The 12288-nt window shown below is 42.5% G+C and overlaps 2 protein-coding genes across 3 annotated transcripts in view; one reads left to right on the top strand and one right to left on the bottom strand.

Moving 5' to 3' along the window:
* LOC120020511 (guanine nucleotide-binding protein G(I)/G(S)/G(O) subunit gamma-12-like) overlaps nucleotides 1–3102 on the top strand; it is a 48091-nt gene extending 44989 nt beyond the window's left edge. For both annotated transcript variants that reach the window (XM_038964213.1, XM_038964214.1), the window contains exons 2-4: nucleotides 106–140; nucleotides 255–363; nucleotides 1482–3102. In XM_038964213.1, coding sequence (XP_038820141.1) covers nucleotides 271–363; nucleotides 1482–1607 — 219 coding nt within the window. In that variant the 5' untranslated portion in view covers nucleotides 106–140; nucleotides 255–270 and the 3' untranslated portion in view covers nucleotides 1608–3102. The remainder of the gene's footprint in view (nucleotides 1–105; nucleotides 141–254; nucleotides 364–1481) is intronic.
* A 6037-nt stretch (nucleotides 3103–9139) lies between these two features.
* Nucleotides 9140–11945, bottom strand: LOC120020508 (growth arrest and DNA damage-inducible protein GADD45 alpha-like). The gene is made up of 4 exons (XM_038964210.1): nucleotides 11773–11945; nucleotides 10970–11071; nucleotides 10414–10630; nucleotides 9140–10022 (listed from the first exon to the last, which is right to left on the bottom strand). Exons 1-4 carry the CDS (start codon nucleotides 11820–11822, stop codon nucleotides 9909–9911), a joined length of 483 nt encoding a protein of 160 aa, XP_038820138.1. The 5' UTR covers nucleotides 11823–11945; the 3' UTR covers nucleotides 9140–9908.
* Nucleotides 11946–12288: the final 343 nt, after the last annotated feature.

The following is a 12288-nucleotide window of genomic DNA, read 5'->3' as shown; positions in this document are numbered from 1 at the left end:
ATTGAGGGGGGGGAATGTTCTGTCCCAATACATGTTCTAAAGTGAGTGGTCATGCTTTTAATGCAATGATTGCCAGTTGTTTAAAAAAACTTTTTTTTCTTTCAGATTTCATAAGATTAGATTTCAAAATATTTGACGAGGTAAGTGTTGTCAAATTATCTATAAAAAGGCTATCTATATTTTTGCCATATCTGTTGTGTTTCATGACAAATTCTATAAAATTTGCTTTTCTCTTGTGTACTTCCTCCATGCAGTGGTGTGGAGGCCAAGATGTCATCGAAGATGCCAAGCTCTAACAACGTAACTCAGGCCAGAAGGACAGTACAACAGCTAAAGATAGAGGCCAGTATTGAGAGGATAAAGGTACGGCATGCTGAAAGTAGAAAGGAGTGCTGAGTAACAAAGTAGATTTTACTGGTCCTTACCTAAATGTCTCCCTAAATGCACACCATCTTGCTACTAAGGATAGCCCAATGATCTGTTGTTAGTGTGTGTGTCTGTGTACAGTATACACGTGTATGGGTACTTGTGAGTGTGCGTTAGGCTTGGGCGGTATCCAGATTGTCATACCTTCATACCGACCTTGTGCCATACCGAGATATTCGGTAATACTGGCACTGAATACAAGGGCTGCTTTTTCCTCTGTAATCTGAAGGTTAGCAATGCTAACAAGTACATGTAAAATCACATAAAGAATGCTAACTAAATGCTAACAAGCATTGCAAACATCTTCTACGGTCTCTGACCGAAAGTATTTGCAGGACAGACATCCCAGCTCATAAAGTTATACAAGTAACCAAAAAATGCAACCACAGTTTGCTGCATGCACTAAACAAACATTAGACAGGAAGGCTCTTGATCCAGGAGGGATATCTCAGCTGTTACCAAACAAAGCTTGATTTTGGAAGAAGCTAACCACTTAGCTAGATATAGATAGCTAACTAGTTACTAAATTAGCAAACCAAATGCACAACTGCAGAGCATTTAGAACATTTTAGACAGTTAACGTATTAATTATAAGATATCTAACTGGCAAACATTTAGTTGTGAATTCCACACTGTAACTAGATCACCTGGTGTGTGCTGCACAGCAGTGAGTGACTCACAAGGCTCTGGTCTTTCATCATTGTGTGCTTGTATACAAACACCACTTGACCGGTAGTAATCTTCATAATGAAAAATTATTTGACAGGTGAAATTAAGAACACAATCTTCTTTATCTCCTAGCGTATTGCACCAGTTGACTGCGGGTATTTACTTAAAAAGTAGCGACAAATATTACAATTTCGTTTTTTTTTAAAGGTACAAATAAATAGTTTCAACGGTATTGAAAAACCATCCTGTGGCTATTTCCAAAAACCTTGCTACATGGTATATATGGTATACAGCCCAAGCCTAGTGTGCATACCGTACATGTATGTGTGTGAGCATAGACTCCTCTTGCCCACACACTCATGCACACTCTCTTATATCACCTGTAGGTATCCAAGGCCTCAGCGGACCTCATGCACTACTGTGGCGAACATGCCAAGTACGACCCTCTGCTCATGGGCATCCCTGCCTCAGAGAACCCCTTCAAGGACAAAAAGCCTTGCGCTATATTGTAATGACCCCTTTATGTATCTGTTGGCTTTTTAATGTTCCTGTATGTCTTTTTTTTTCTACTCATCCACCCATCATGCCTTAAAGCCTATAACCTTACCCTTTAATGAAAATGTTGTATTTTATCACTCACGTTGAACATACTTACAGACATAAAATACAGTGCATTGATACAGTACATCGTTCAGATATACCTTGGGACACTGACTGTTAATGTGTGTCTGATTTAGCTCAGTGGATTTAGCCGTTGTTTCCGACCATCCCTTTAACAAGTCTGTTTTAATCGTATCTTCTGTCATTTGTATTATAATGACCTAATTTAATATATATCAGGCTTTGGAGTCATGGTTGGGACATGTGGCTGTATTGTCTTCTTCCCATTGACTCATCATTGACTCGTGCCGCGTTCACGTGCTAGTCGGAACTAGGAAACTCAGACATGTTTGACTTGCTAACTGGTTAAACAGGGCATGTGTATAACTACAACCAGTTAGCAAGTCAAACATGTCAGAATAACCTAGTTCTGACTAGCATGTGAACGCAGCTTCCTGCTGTTTATTAATAACTTCCTGGTTCAGCAGGATGGCATCTGGACTGTCAGTGAGCAATGGAGGAAGTAGACCCAGGGACAAATATTTTCTAAAATAGACATCATCAGAGCCCTCAACCTTCTATTAATGTAAAGAGCATAAGTTTTTGATTAGTGGTGAGGATATTTTAACTCAATGCCAATTGTCGGATGGGAAACTGCAGTGTACAGCTAAGACAGGTCATTCACAACCTCAGTATACAGCACTCCACCCAGCCATTTAAACCAGGTGTTACATAACAGAACACTGTGAGCCAAGTCGCCTTAACATATTTACGATAGTGATCATGTAATCAATGTATAGGTTGGTATTTTAAAGAGGGGGTTCAGTTACAAGTATTATGTTGGGAGAGACCATAGGAGGTGCACCAGCTTGGCACATGGGTTGTTATTAATGGTGTAATAAATTATTAACTATGTGCACTATACCATGTATTTGAGCAGACTGGTCTCATAGACTAGAAGTAACATAGTAAACGTACATCCGGGACACTCAAATTACACTCAACAAAAATATAAATGCAACATGTGAAGTGCTGGTCCCATGTTTCATGAGCCGGAAAAAAAATCCCTGAAATATTTCCCTACGCCCAAAAAATGAATTTCTCTTAAATGATGTGCAAAAAATTGTTTACACCCTTGTTAGTGAGCATGTATCCTTTGTCAAGATAATCAATCCACTTGACAGGTGTGGCATATCAAGAAGCTCATTAAACTGCATGCTCATTACACAATTACACCTTGTGCTGGGGACAATCGAAGGTCACTCTAAAATGTGCAGTTTGGTCACACAACGCAATGGCAAAATTCTCACGTTTTGAGGGAGCGTGCAATTGACATGCTGACTGCAGGAATGTCCACCAGGGCTGTTTCCTACCATAAGCCACCTCCCACATCATTTTGGAGAATTTGGCAGTACGTCCAACCGGTCTCACAACCGGAGACCACTTGTAACCACATCAGCCCAGAACCTCCACATCTGGTTTCTTCATCTGCGGGATCGTCAGAGGAGAAAGGGGGGAGTATTTCTGTCTGTGGGAAAAAACTAATTCTGATTGGCTGGGCCTGGCTCCCCAGTGGGTCGGCCTGACTTTGAAGTGGGTGGGCGTATGCCCGCCCAGGCCCACCCATGGCCTCGCGCTTGCCCAATCATATGAAATCCATAGATTATGGCTTAATGAATTTATTCATATTGACTGATTTACTTGTATGAACTGTAACTCAACAAAATCTTAGAAACTGTTGCATGTTGCATTTATATTTTTGTTCATTATAGTATATGATATGTTACCTTTGGTATGGTTACATAAGATAGAAAGTTAGTTAAGGCAAAAACAAAAGGAGGTTGGTTGGTTGGTTGGGATGGGCGTATAATGCGAATGTCTAGCAACACAAAGGTTGCATGCTTGAACCTCATCACGGACAAATTTAGCATTTTAGCAACTACTTACAACTTTTTTGCTATTTTACAACTACTTAGCATGTTAGCTAACCCATTCCCTAACCCTAACCCTTTTAGCTAACCCTTCCCCTAACCCTAACCTGAACCCTTTTAGCTAACCCTTCCCCTAACCCTAACCTGAACCCTTTTAGCCCAACTCCTAACCTTAACCCCTAAACCCTAGAGCTAACGTTAGCCAGCTAGCTAATGTTAGCCACCTAACCGACGTTAGCCACAACAAATTGGAATTCGTAACATATCATACAAAACTCATGATGGACATCCACAAATTAACACATATCATATGAAACGTAACATATCATACTAAATGGAGTGTCTCAATTTACAAACAGAATAATATGAAATGCTCTGAGACCACATTGATTTGAGGCTGACCCCAATGTCCTGTGATAGTACTAAGTATCCTATTTGGGGGGGGGGCAGGACCAAGTTTGGGAAACCCTGTCCTATTGAACAGTAAAAAATAGAATGTCCTGTATGCCCTGTCGGTTAGCTGTTGGGAACATGTCTCGATAAAACGAACCAGCTGTATCGATGTGGTTAGCACAGATAGGCTGGAAAGTATAATTATGTTTGCATACACAAAGCCTTACAAGTGTTTGCATTGTGGTGTGAAGATTTGTTTTATTTATTTGTTAAATTAAATGGATCTTTCTGTGCAGATTTCCTGTGATTTCTAACTGAATTGTGCCATTGTCTTGTCACTAGCAGAAGAGAAAAGAAAATGTCTGATTGTATACACCTGGTGCTACTGTTTGTAATGTTTGTGTTTGCCTCCCTCCAAAAGGTACTTCATTCATCATAAAGGTCTTGAAATCAGAGACAGGGAGACCCAGTAATCCATTATGAATTCTTGAGCGATGACAATTGTATCTCGATGACTTTTCTCTCTGACAGTGAATCTCTCTAATATGCTAAATCAGGCTACTGTTACTTTGTGTGACATCACCAGACAATTCTGATTCAACCAGCATACCAGCAATGGCCTTTATATACCTTTGTGAGACTCTTACGTGACCTTTCCCTGACCCTCTGTGAAGACAGTGTGAACCTGGTGGATTAAAGACATCTGTATGTGGTTTTGTTCATTATAACAAGTGATGGAGCCTTTGTTTCTCTCTCTGCTGCAGTACAGTCTTTCCTGATGTTATTAAACATAGATTTATAATTGCACCTTGTCTCCTCTGCTTCTTTGAAGTCTTTACTTTTGTTACTTTCTCACTTTTCTCACTTCATTGTTAGTCTGATGGTGGGTAATATGGTCCGGTGTGGCTCAGTTGGTAGATCATGGCACTAGCAAAGCCAGGGTTGTGGTTTGAGGGACCACTGCGAAAAATCACAAAAATGTATACACTGTATAAGAGCGTCTACTAAATGACAAAAATGTTATTATACTACCACGTGCAAGAATCCATTGTTCCCATTATGTTAAGACAATCTAACAATGAATTGAAACATATTATTAAAATGCAGCATTCAATATCACTCATATCTAAAGGGAATAATTAACAAATACAGATCTTAATTTGAGGCAGTTTGCTACAGCAGGAAAATAATCCTGCAGTTACAGGTTATGTGGATTATAATTAATTGACATTTTTGTAGCGGTTGATACATTTTTGGTAAGGGAAAATCAAGTCTCAAATTTCAAAGTGGAAATTACTAGCTAAAATACACTACAAGTTTTGCATTGCAGGAAAGTTCTCCAGCAACAAGATCCTACATCTGTACAAAGGGGATGCAGACCAAGCTTAACAGTTTGGTTCAACTCCAGCCATGTGGCCTAAAAAAAGCTACTGTGAGTTATCTATAGCCTAGCCTTGTTTCCTCTCATTACGTGGGGTCCAGCGAACATGTGTTTATACCTCACCATGGTGAGACTAGAATAGGCCTCGGCCCATGGCCGTCTGGGCCAATGAACTGGAGAGAGCTAAAAATAGAAGGTGCTGAAACCCTGGTTTCCACTTATCGGGAGAGGAGGTGCTATTTTGAGGATTTGTCAGCCTGAAGCTTGTTCCCCTTTATTTTCTGACCTTGTCTTCGGGCAGTTAGTGGGTAAAAAAAAAAATCTGTATGAGGAAAATGTTGGATAGTAACCAAAAGAGACATTTTCTAACGAGTTCGCTGAGAGTCGGGAAGCAAGTTCAGGGAGTGAGTGTTTTAATAAATAAAGGAAACAATAAACAGGTAATACAAACAACGCACCGACATGAAACAGAGTCAATAACACCTGAGGAAAGGACCAAGGGGAGTGACAGATATAGGGAAGATAATCAAGGAAGTGATGGAGTCCAAGTGAGTGTCATGAGGTGCTGGTGGCTTGACGATGGTGACAGGTGTGTGGGATAATCAGCAGCCTGATGACCTAGAGGCCGGAGAGGGAGTATACATGACAGTACCCCCTCCCCGACGCGCGGCTCCAGCCGCAGGACGTCGTCAAAGGGGACGAACCCGGGGATCAGGAGCAGACCGGTCACGCCAGCTGAGGCACGGGAACCTGTTGAGTCAGCTGGGGCGCAGGAACCTGACAGATCGGTTGAGGCAGGAGAACCTGGCGAGTCAGCTGGGGCACAGGAACCTGACATATCGGTTGAGGCAGGAGAACCTGGCGAGTCAGCTGGGGCACAGGAACCTGACAGATCGGTTGAGGCAGGGGAACCTGGCGATCCGGCTGAGGCATAAGAACCTGACGCGCCGGTGGAAGCAGGTGGAGCCTGGCGACCCGGCTGAGGCATAAGAACCTGACGAGCCGGTGGAAGCAGGGGAGCCTGGTGATCTGGCGGAGGCATGAAAGCCCGATAAGCCGGCTGAGGCAGGGGAGCCTGGCTATCCGGCTGAGGATTGAGAGCCTGATGAGCCGGCTGAGGCAGCGGAGCCTGGCGATCTGGTTGAGGCATGAGAGCCTGTAGCAGTTCCCGGACCCGCCGTCATTACTCTGACACAAACATAAAATAAAAAACACTCCCTGATGCTTCCCTTAGGTGAGGTGTTATTCTGTAACGAGTGCGCTGAGAGTCGGGAAGCAAGTTCAGGGAGGGAGTGTTTTAATAAATAAATAAAACAATAAACACGTAACACAAACAACGCACCGACATGAAACAGAGTCAATAACACCTGAGGAAAGAACCAAGGGGAGTGACAGATATAGGGAAGATAATCAAGGAGGTGATGGAGTCCAGGTGAGTGTCATGAGGCACACGAGACGATGGTGACAGGTGTGCGGGATAGTCAGCAGCCTGATGACCTAGAGGCCGGAGAGGGAGTATACATGACACATCTTAGCTATTGTTCTCTCTTGCACATGGTTCATCTCTGCAGCTGGGAAAGCCACAGTAAGTACAGTCTTACTGTAGATGCCTTTAGGCGCCGTGTCCTGCAGAGCCTGGCTGCCCAGTAACAGTGTATTGATATCGGTGCAAAGCAGCGTTGAACCCATTGGACGTGAAGCACACAGTGTAATCCTGATAAGCACAATGTCATTGTGTTCCAGCGCGAGCCTGGTGGGCACATTGCTAAGGCCTGGCAGGCCCACTGACCGCGTGCCTCCCTTGGTGAAAGCCTGGCAGTCACAGTGTAAGTGTGTTGGAATGTGCTGATGTGGGGGAGACGGGGAGGGAGGGGGACAGCGTTGAAGCCATCCCAGCACAGTCCTCTGCACTGTTGGCGGTCCCACCCCCGCACAGCCCCTTGGTTAGGCCGAGCCACTCATTCACCCCCATTCAGCAGTGCAGTGGACCATGCCAAACCGTGACATCTGATCTACTGTCTACCACCCCGAGTGTTCCCTCAGGATGTTGTTACACTGTTGTTACACAACTTATTCAGCAATTGTATTTGACTTGTTATTTTCTCTAGTTATATACACTGTTATTCTGCAGTATTTATTGTATTATTAGTGTAATCTGTTGAGTAAGTATAACATGTTGAGTGTAATCTGTTGAGTAAGTGTAACATGTTGAGTGTAATCTGTTGAGTAACCTGTATTACATTGAGTGAAAAATATGATTCAGATTATTTTGATGACCTGAGTATTTATTGTCTTATAGAACCTTCTTAAACCCCCTATACAACTTTTGCGTATGTCGATGGTAATAACCGGAATAGACAGGGATACCCAAGGGGCCGGTTGGGTAGTTACTAAGGGCTGGGGAATGTAAAATTCCCCCTGTGACTGACTTGGACTCCTCCAGTACCAACATAAACCTTACATCACACCTCCCCTACTTGTATCTAACCTTTCCCCCAAACACCACTAACACAATACCACATGACATCGGTGTCATACCCTCAACTGGTCGTCACACACCTTAGTTACGACATGGTAACCTTTAACACAGTGCTGTTGGGAGGGTCTACCCAGTCCTCTGTTATTAATATATAATATACATTATTATTGATGAAAATATCATGGAATCCATGTAAATTATTTGCAGTCAGAGTAAGAAAATATGAAAAACGATTAAAAAAAACACCAATAAAAATATTAGCACTATTGGAGCTGTTAATCATTAAACACATTCTAGAAGATTCTTAAAGCCATCTGAGCACGAGAGCAATAGTTCATTCTCATGTCGGATGGTCACTCAGAAACGTTGTTTTCCTGTGCAAAGGTGACAAGCTCTTGTGATCATGACTAACCAGGGGAAAGCCTGCCTTGCATCAGCTCTGACATCATCCACACCCAACGCCAGCGTCACCTGTGAGCATGTAGAGGAAGGAATGGGGAGAGCGGGTTATACAACCTACACGCACGGCAGTGCCTACCTTACACAACTCTCCAAGGGCGTAAAGTCATGCGCTCTCTACCACACCTTCCGTGCGAAACGCTAATAAACAGCAACCGGCTCAAACAGCCTCCTCAGCAGCATGTGTTTGATAACTTGGGGCATAGTTTACGCTATAACCTCGCTCAGCAGAGGTTTTGTAATATGTTTGTTATTTGACGCAACTGATAAGTACTATGTTCCCCTGGATATGCTCTATTAGTTGAAGCAGTGAAGTGTTTCTGTTTCCATTCTACCTTTATTCACCTGAGCACTCACTATTGTCTTGTTCAGTAGATAGTTCTGCATGCAAGTGAACAATCAAAGCATGTGTGTACTACGCAGAAACCTGGATTGTCAAATGTGCACGTGAGCACTGTGGGTGCACTTTGCACACGTGCAGTACTTTTCCTAGCGAGGCAGCAGGTAGGTGTGAGGCATTCAGAGAGGTATGCAGGAAGGGCTCTCAGCTTAACCGTGGGCTGAATTCAGGACGGTGAAAAGGGGAAGGCATATGGATGAATGAGCACGATCATGCTGACAAAGCGTGGTGGGGGTGGAGCTATTGTCACCTGGCACGAGGATGTCACTGAGTGCAGAGCCCAGTGTGACCTCCATGATCGCATGTGATTCCCTATACAAGTGTTGTGGGGTCAAAGTTAAACTAGCTTTGTTACATTTCCAGAAATGTTGAAAAAAAAATGAATGAGAAGGACCATCGAGTTCTGGCTCCAAAAATATGTTTTATTGACCACAATAATATATTTGTGCTTTTGCAGAGAATTTCATATAGATAATGGTAAAAAATTGCTAATATAAATACATTTAAATATCATAAGAAATAACTTAACTGTAAAAAAAGAACTTTCCACTTGAGTAAAAAACAGTTGGCATTGGAAACACTGACTGAATGCATAGTATCTTGAATATTCATTAGATATTTAGCCCTTCCCTTTTTAAATAATTACAAAACAAAAGTAACGACAACATTAACAGTGTGAATAAAAAATGAAATTGCAAAAGTCCAGTGTTTCTACAAGTGCTCTGTTTCTGCAGAGAGACGCCAAGGCCATGGTCCTCTTAACAACAGTGCCTATTTTTGTTGCTATCCCTCTTTAAAGTCCCCACAAGGTGAAGTGCTCTGCCATACATGATTTTATCCTTCTGTACAGTGTGTCCATCTTCTGTTAAAAAGCACAGACGTCGGTTTCGGTCTCGTGACCGAACATAAAATGTGCCTCATCTCGCCTCGACTGCCATAGCCGAGAGTTTAACTCCACCAGCCCAGTGGAAATCCATCCTCTTTTGTATCCCATCTAGATGGCTGGGTCTGATCTTTTTTTCTTCTCGAAATGCCTTATTTTGTGGTCGTTAATCTTCTTTTTCCTCCATCAGGAATTTCCCCAGGGTAGTGTGTCCATCAGGGATTACACTACTCCTGTTCAGAGAGAGTACTTTGCAGGCCTTGCTGTTGGGGGGTGGGGGGGACCCTTCAGCGCTCTGGGAGGTTGATGATGGGCACCCACTGGTCCATGCAACGGCTCTCCCTGCAGAAGCGGTTCACTTTGCTCAGGGCTGGGTCTTTCCAGGACGAGGAGTGTGGGCTCTGCAAAGACAAGAGAAAAAGAGAGAATGAGTCAATAGTGGCACAAGGATCCAAATGCCTGGTTTTATGACCTGTAGGCCTAACATGACAATGGAATAGATAGAAACCTGGGGGTTTCAAGACTATGAGCAATTAAGTTATTTGCCTAAATGAAAATCCCACAAGCAGCAAGTATAGATGTCAAGACTGAGTGGTGCGCTACAGGACTCAAGGAGTGAGTAATTACTGGGTGTGGGCATGTTCTGACAAGTTCAGAGCATGAGTGTCTCAAGTGCATCAGTAAAATAAAATAAACGTTGGAGACATTTTTAGCACCCTGGACTGTTTGAAAGTCACTTTGAAGTCTACATTTAACATATTCTAGTGTATATTAGTGGAAATGGATACTTACAGTGACCAGGACACAGTGCAGGTCCATGGGCTCTCCCCCTTGTTTCCCTCCCCCTCCAAGGATCTCTGCCAGACGCCTGGTGTTGTTCACTCGCAGGATGTTGATGTCATTCTCACAGCAGAATGCCTGGATCAGGGTGAAGTGGATCTGAAGGGCCACGTCCTTTACATCCTCGTCATCCGTAGCCAGGATGCACAGAACCACATTATCTGGATCTCTGTTGACGAAAGTAACAGACAATTGGTTAGTAACGCAGTAATAGCGCATGAATTTAAAACATTTTTTTAACTAGGCAAGTCAGTTAAGAACAAATTCTTATTTACAATGACGGCCTACCGGGGAACAGTGGGTTAACTGCCTTGTTCAGGGGCAGAATGGCAGATTTTTTACCTTGTCAGCTCAGGGATTCAATCCAGCAACCTTTTGGTTACTGGCCCAATGCTCTAACCACTAGACTACCTGCCCCCAAATTGCAGACATTCTAAAACAGGCATGCATAGACAAAAACTACATCATTGCAACTTTAATTGATTTTAATGAAGCGAAGCCTACTTACACATTCAATGATTTAGCTGCTTCATAGACCCCTACTGTTATGCATCCTTGGGGTAATGCTGATGAGAGAACCTCTTCCAAGGCTTTTGTCACTGTATCCATCCTACAACAGCGAAAGTAACGAATTGTTAGAACTAACATCAAATTCACATCAACTTTCACATATTCATGGCCAAAGCTCAACTTCTTGAAAAGGAGGCCATGCCAGGGCTAATCTATCAGCCTGGTAAATTACAGCCAAAAGCGCCGGCTTTGGTATTAGCTAGCTAGCTACTGTAGGTAGCTACTTACCTTGTGCTAGTTGCGAGTAAAAATGACTGATTTGCAAGTTGAAACTCTGAAATCGCGTTTGATTTTCGGTGCATGTCACTCCATAATTGACTTAATATTATTGTATGATGAGTACATTGATAGTCAAATACACTGAAGCTTTTAGTTAATGTCAAAAGTGTGCTTCCCTAAAATGACCTGACACCGGCATTACAGTAGGCTAAACTGCAGTGTCTCGTGAGCTAAACAGAAAAGCTGGCGTTAGCTAGCCACATATTCAAATACTGCATAAAGCTCAACCAAGCCAAGCTACTGTTACCTATCTAGTTAACAAAGTAAACCATATCAAAGTTTAGGTAAAGTTAACTGTAGTTCAATATCTGAATAAAATTACATTGAAGTTTTGCGCATTATTTTTCGTAAATTGAATGCATGCATGGCTTGACGGCCAAGTTAAGTGACAGACCAGTCACTCACTAACAAATTGTCCTGACAACCGTGGCAAATGCAAAAGCGCCTAAAAGTATAGTTTACCTTTCTGTAGAATATTCCCCACTTAGTTCTTCAAATGTCATCTTGCACATAAAATCCAAATAGAAACAATGATTTTGCTTGCTGGTATATCACTTTTTGTGCTAGCGATTTTTTGACACTATACTCCGTTTATCGTTAGCTGTTGAAAATGAAGCAACTCATCTGCTCTACACGCAGATATTATTGGCAATCATTTGGGGTAATGTCAAACATTTGCATACTTAAGATCATTGGCCACATGCTAATTTACCAAGACCGTTCTGAATAGGGAATGGCTGTAAAATGAGTAGCAACCACTGGTAGCAACAGTAATGAGATAATCTGATTGGAAGACGATTTTAGAGAGGCGTGGTCTGCCTCCAGCTGTTGCATGAACTGTATCTGAGGTGGTGTCAGCATGTTATGAAGCCAGTCAAAATGTGAAGGGTTATTTAGTTATTCAAGATAAACGAAAGTTAAAAAGTTAGCTTGATGCAAATTCTTTATTGCATTCCTATCTGTCAGTGTTTATTTGTG

Source organism: Salvelinus namaycush, chromosome 25, assembly GCF_016432855.1.
Source record: "Salvelinus namaycush isolate Seneca chromosome 25, SaNama_1.0, whole genome shotgun sequence".
NCBI lineage: Eukaryota > Metazoa > Chordata > Actinopteri > Salmoniformes > Salmonidae > Salvelinus > Salvelinus namaycush.
Note: the sequence above shows the minus strand (reverse complement) of the source record. Positions and strands in the feature narration are given on the sequence as shown.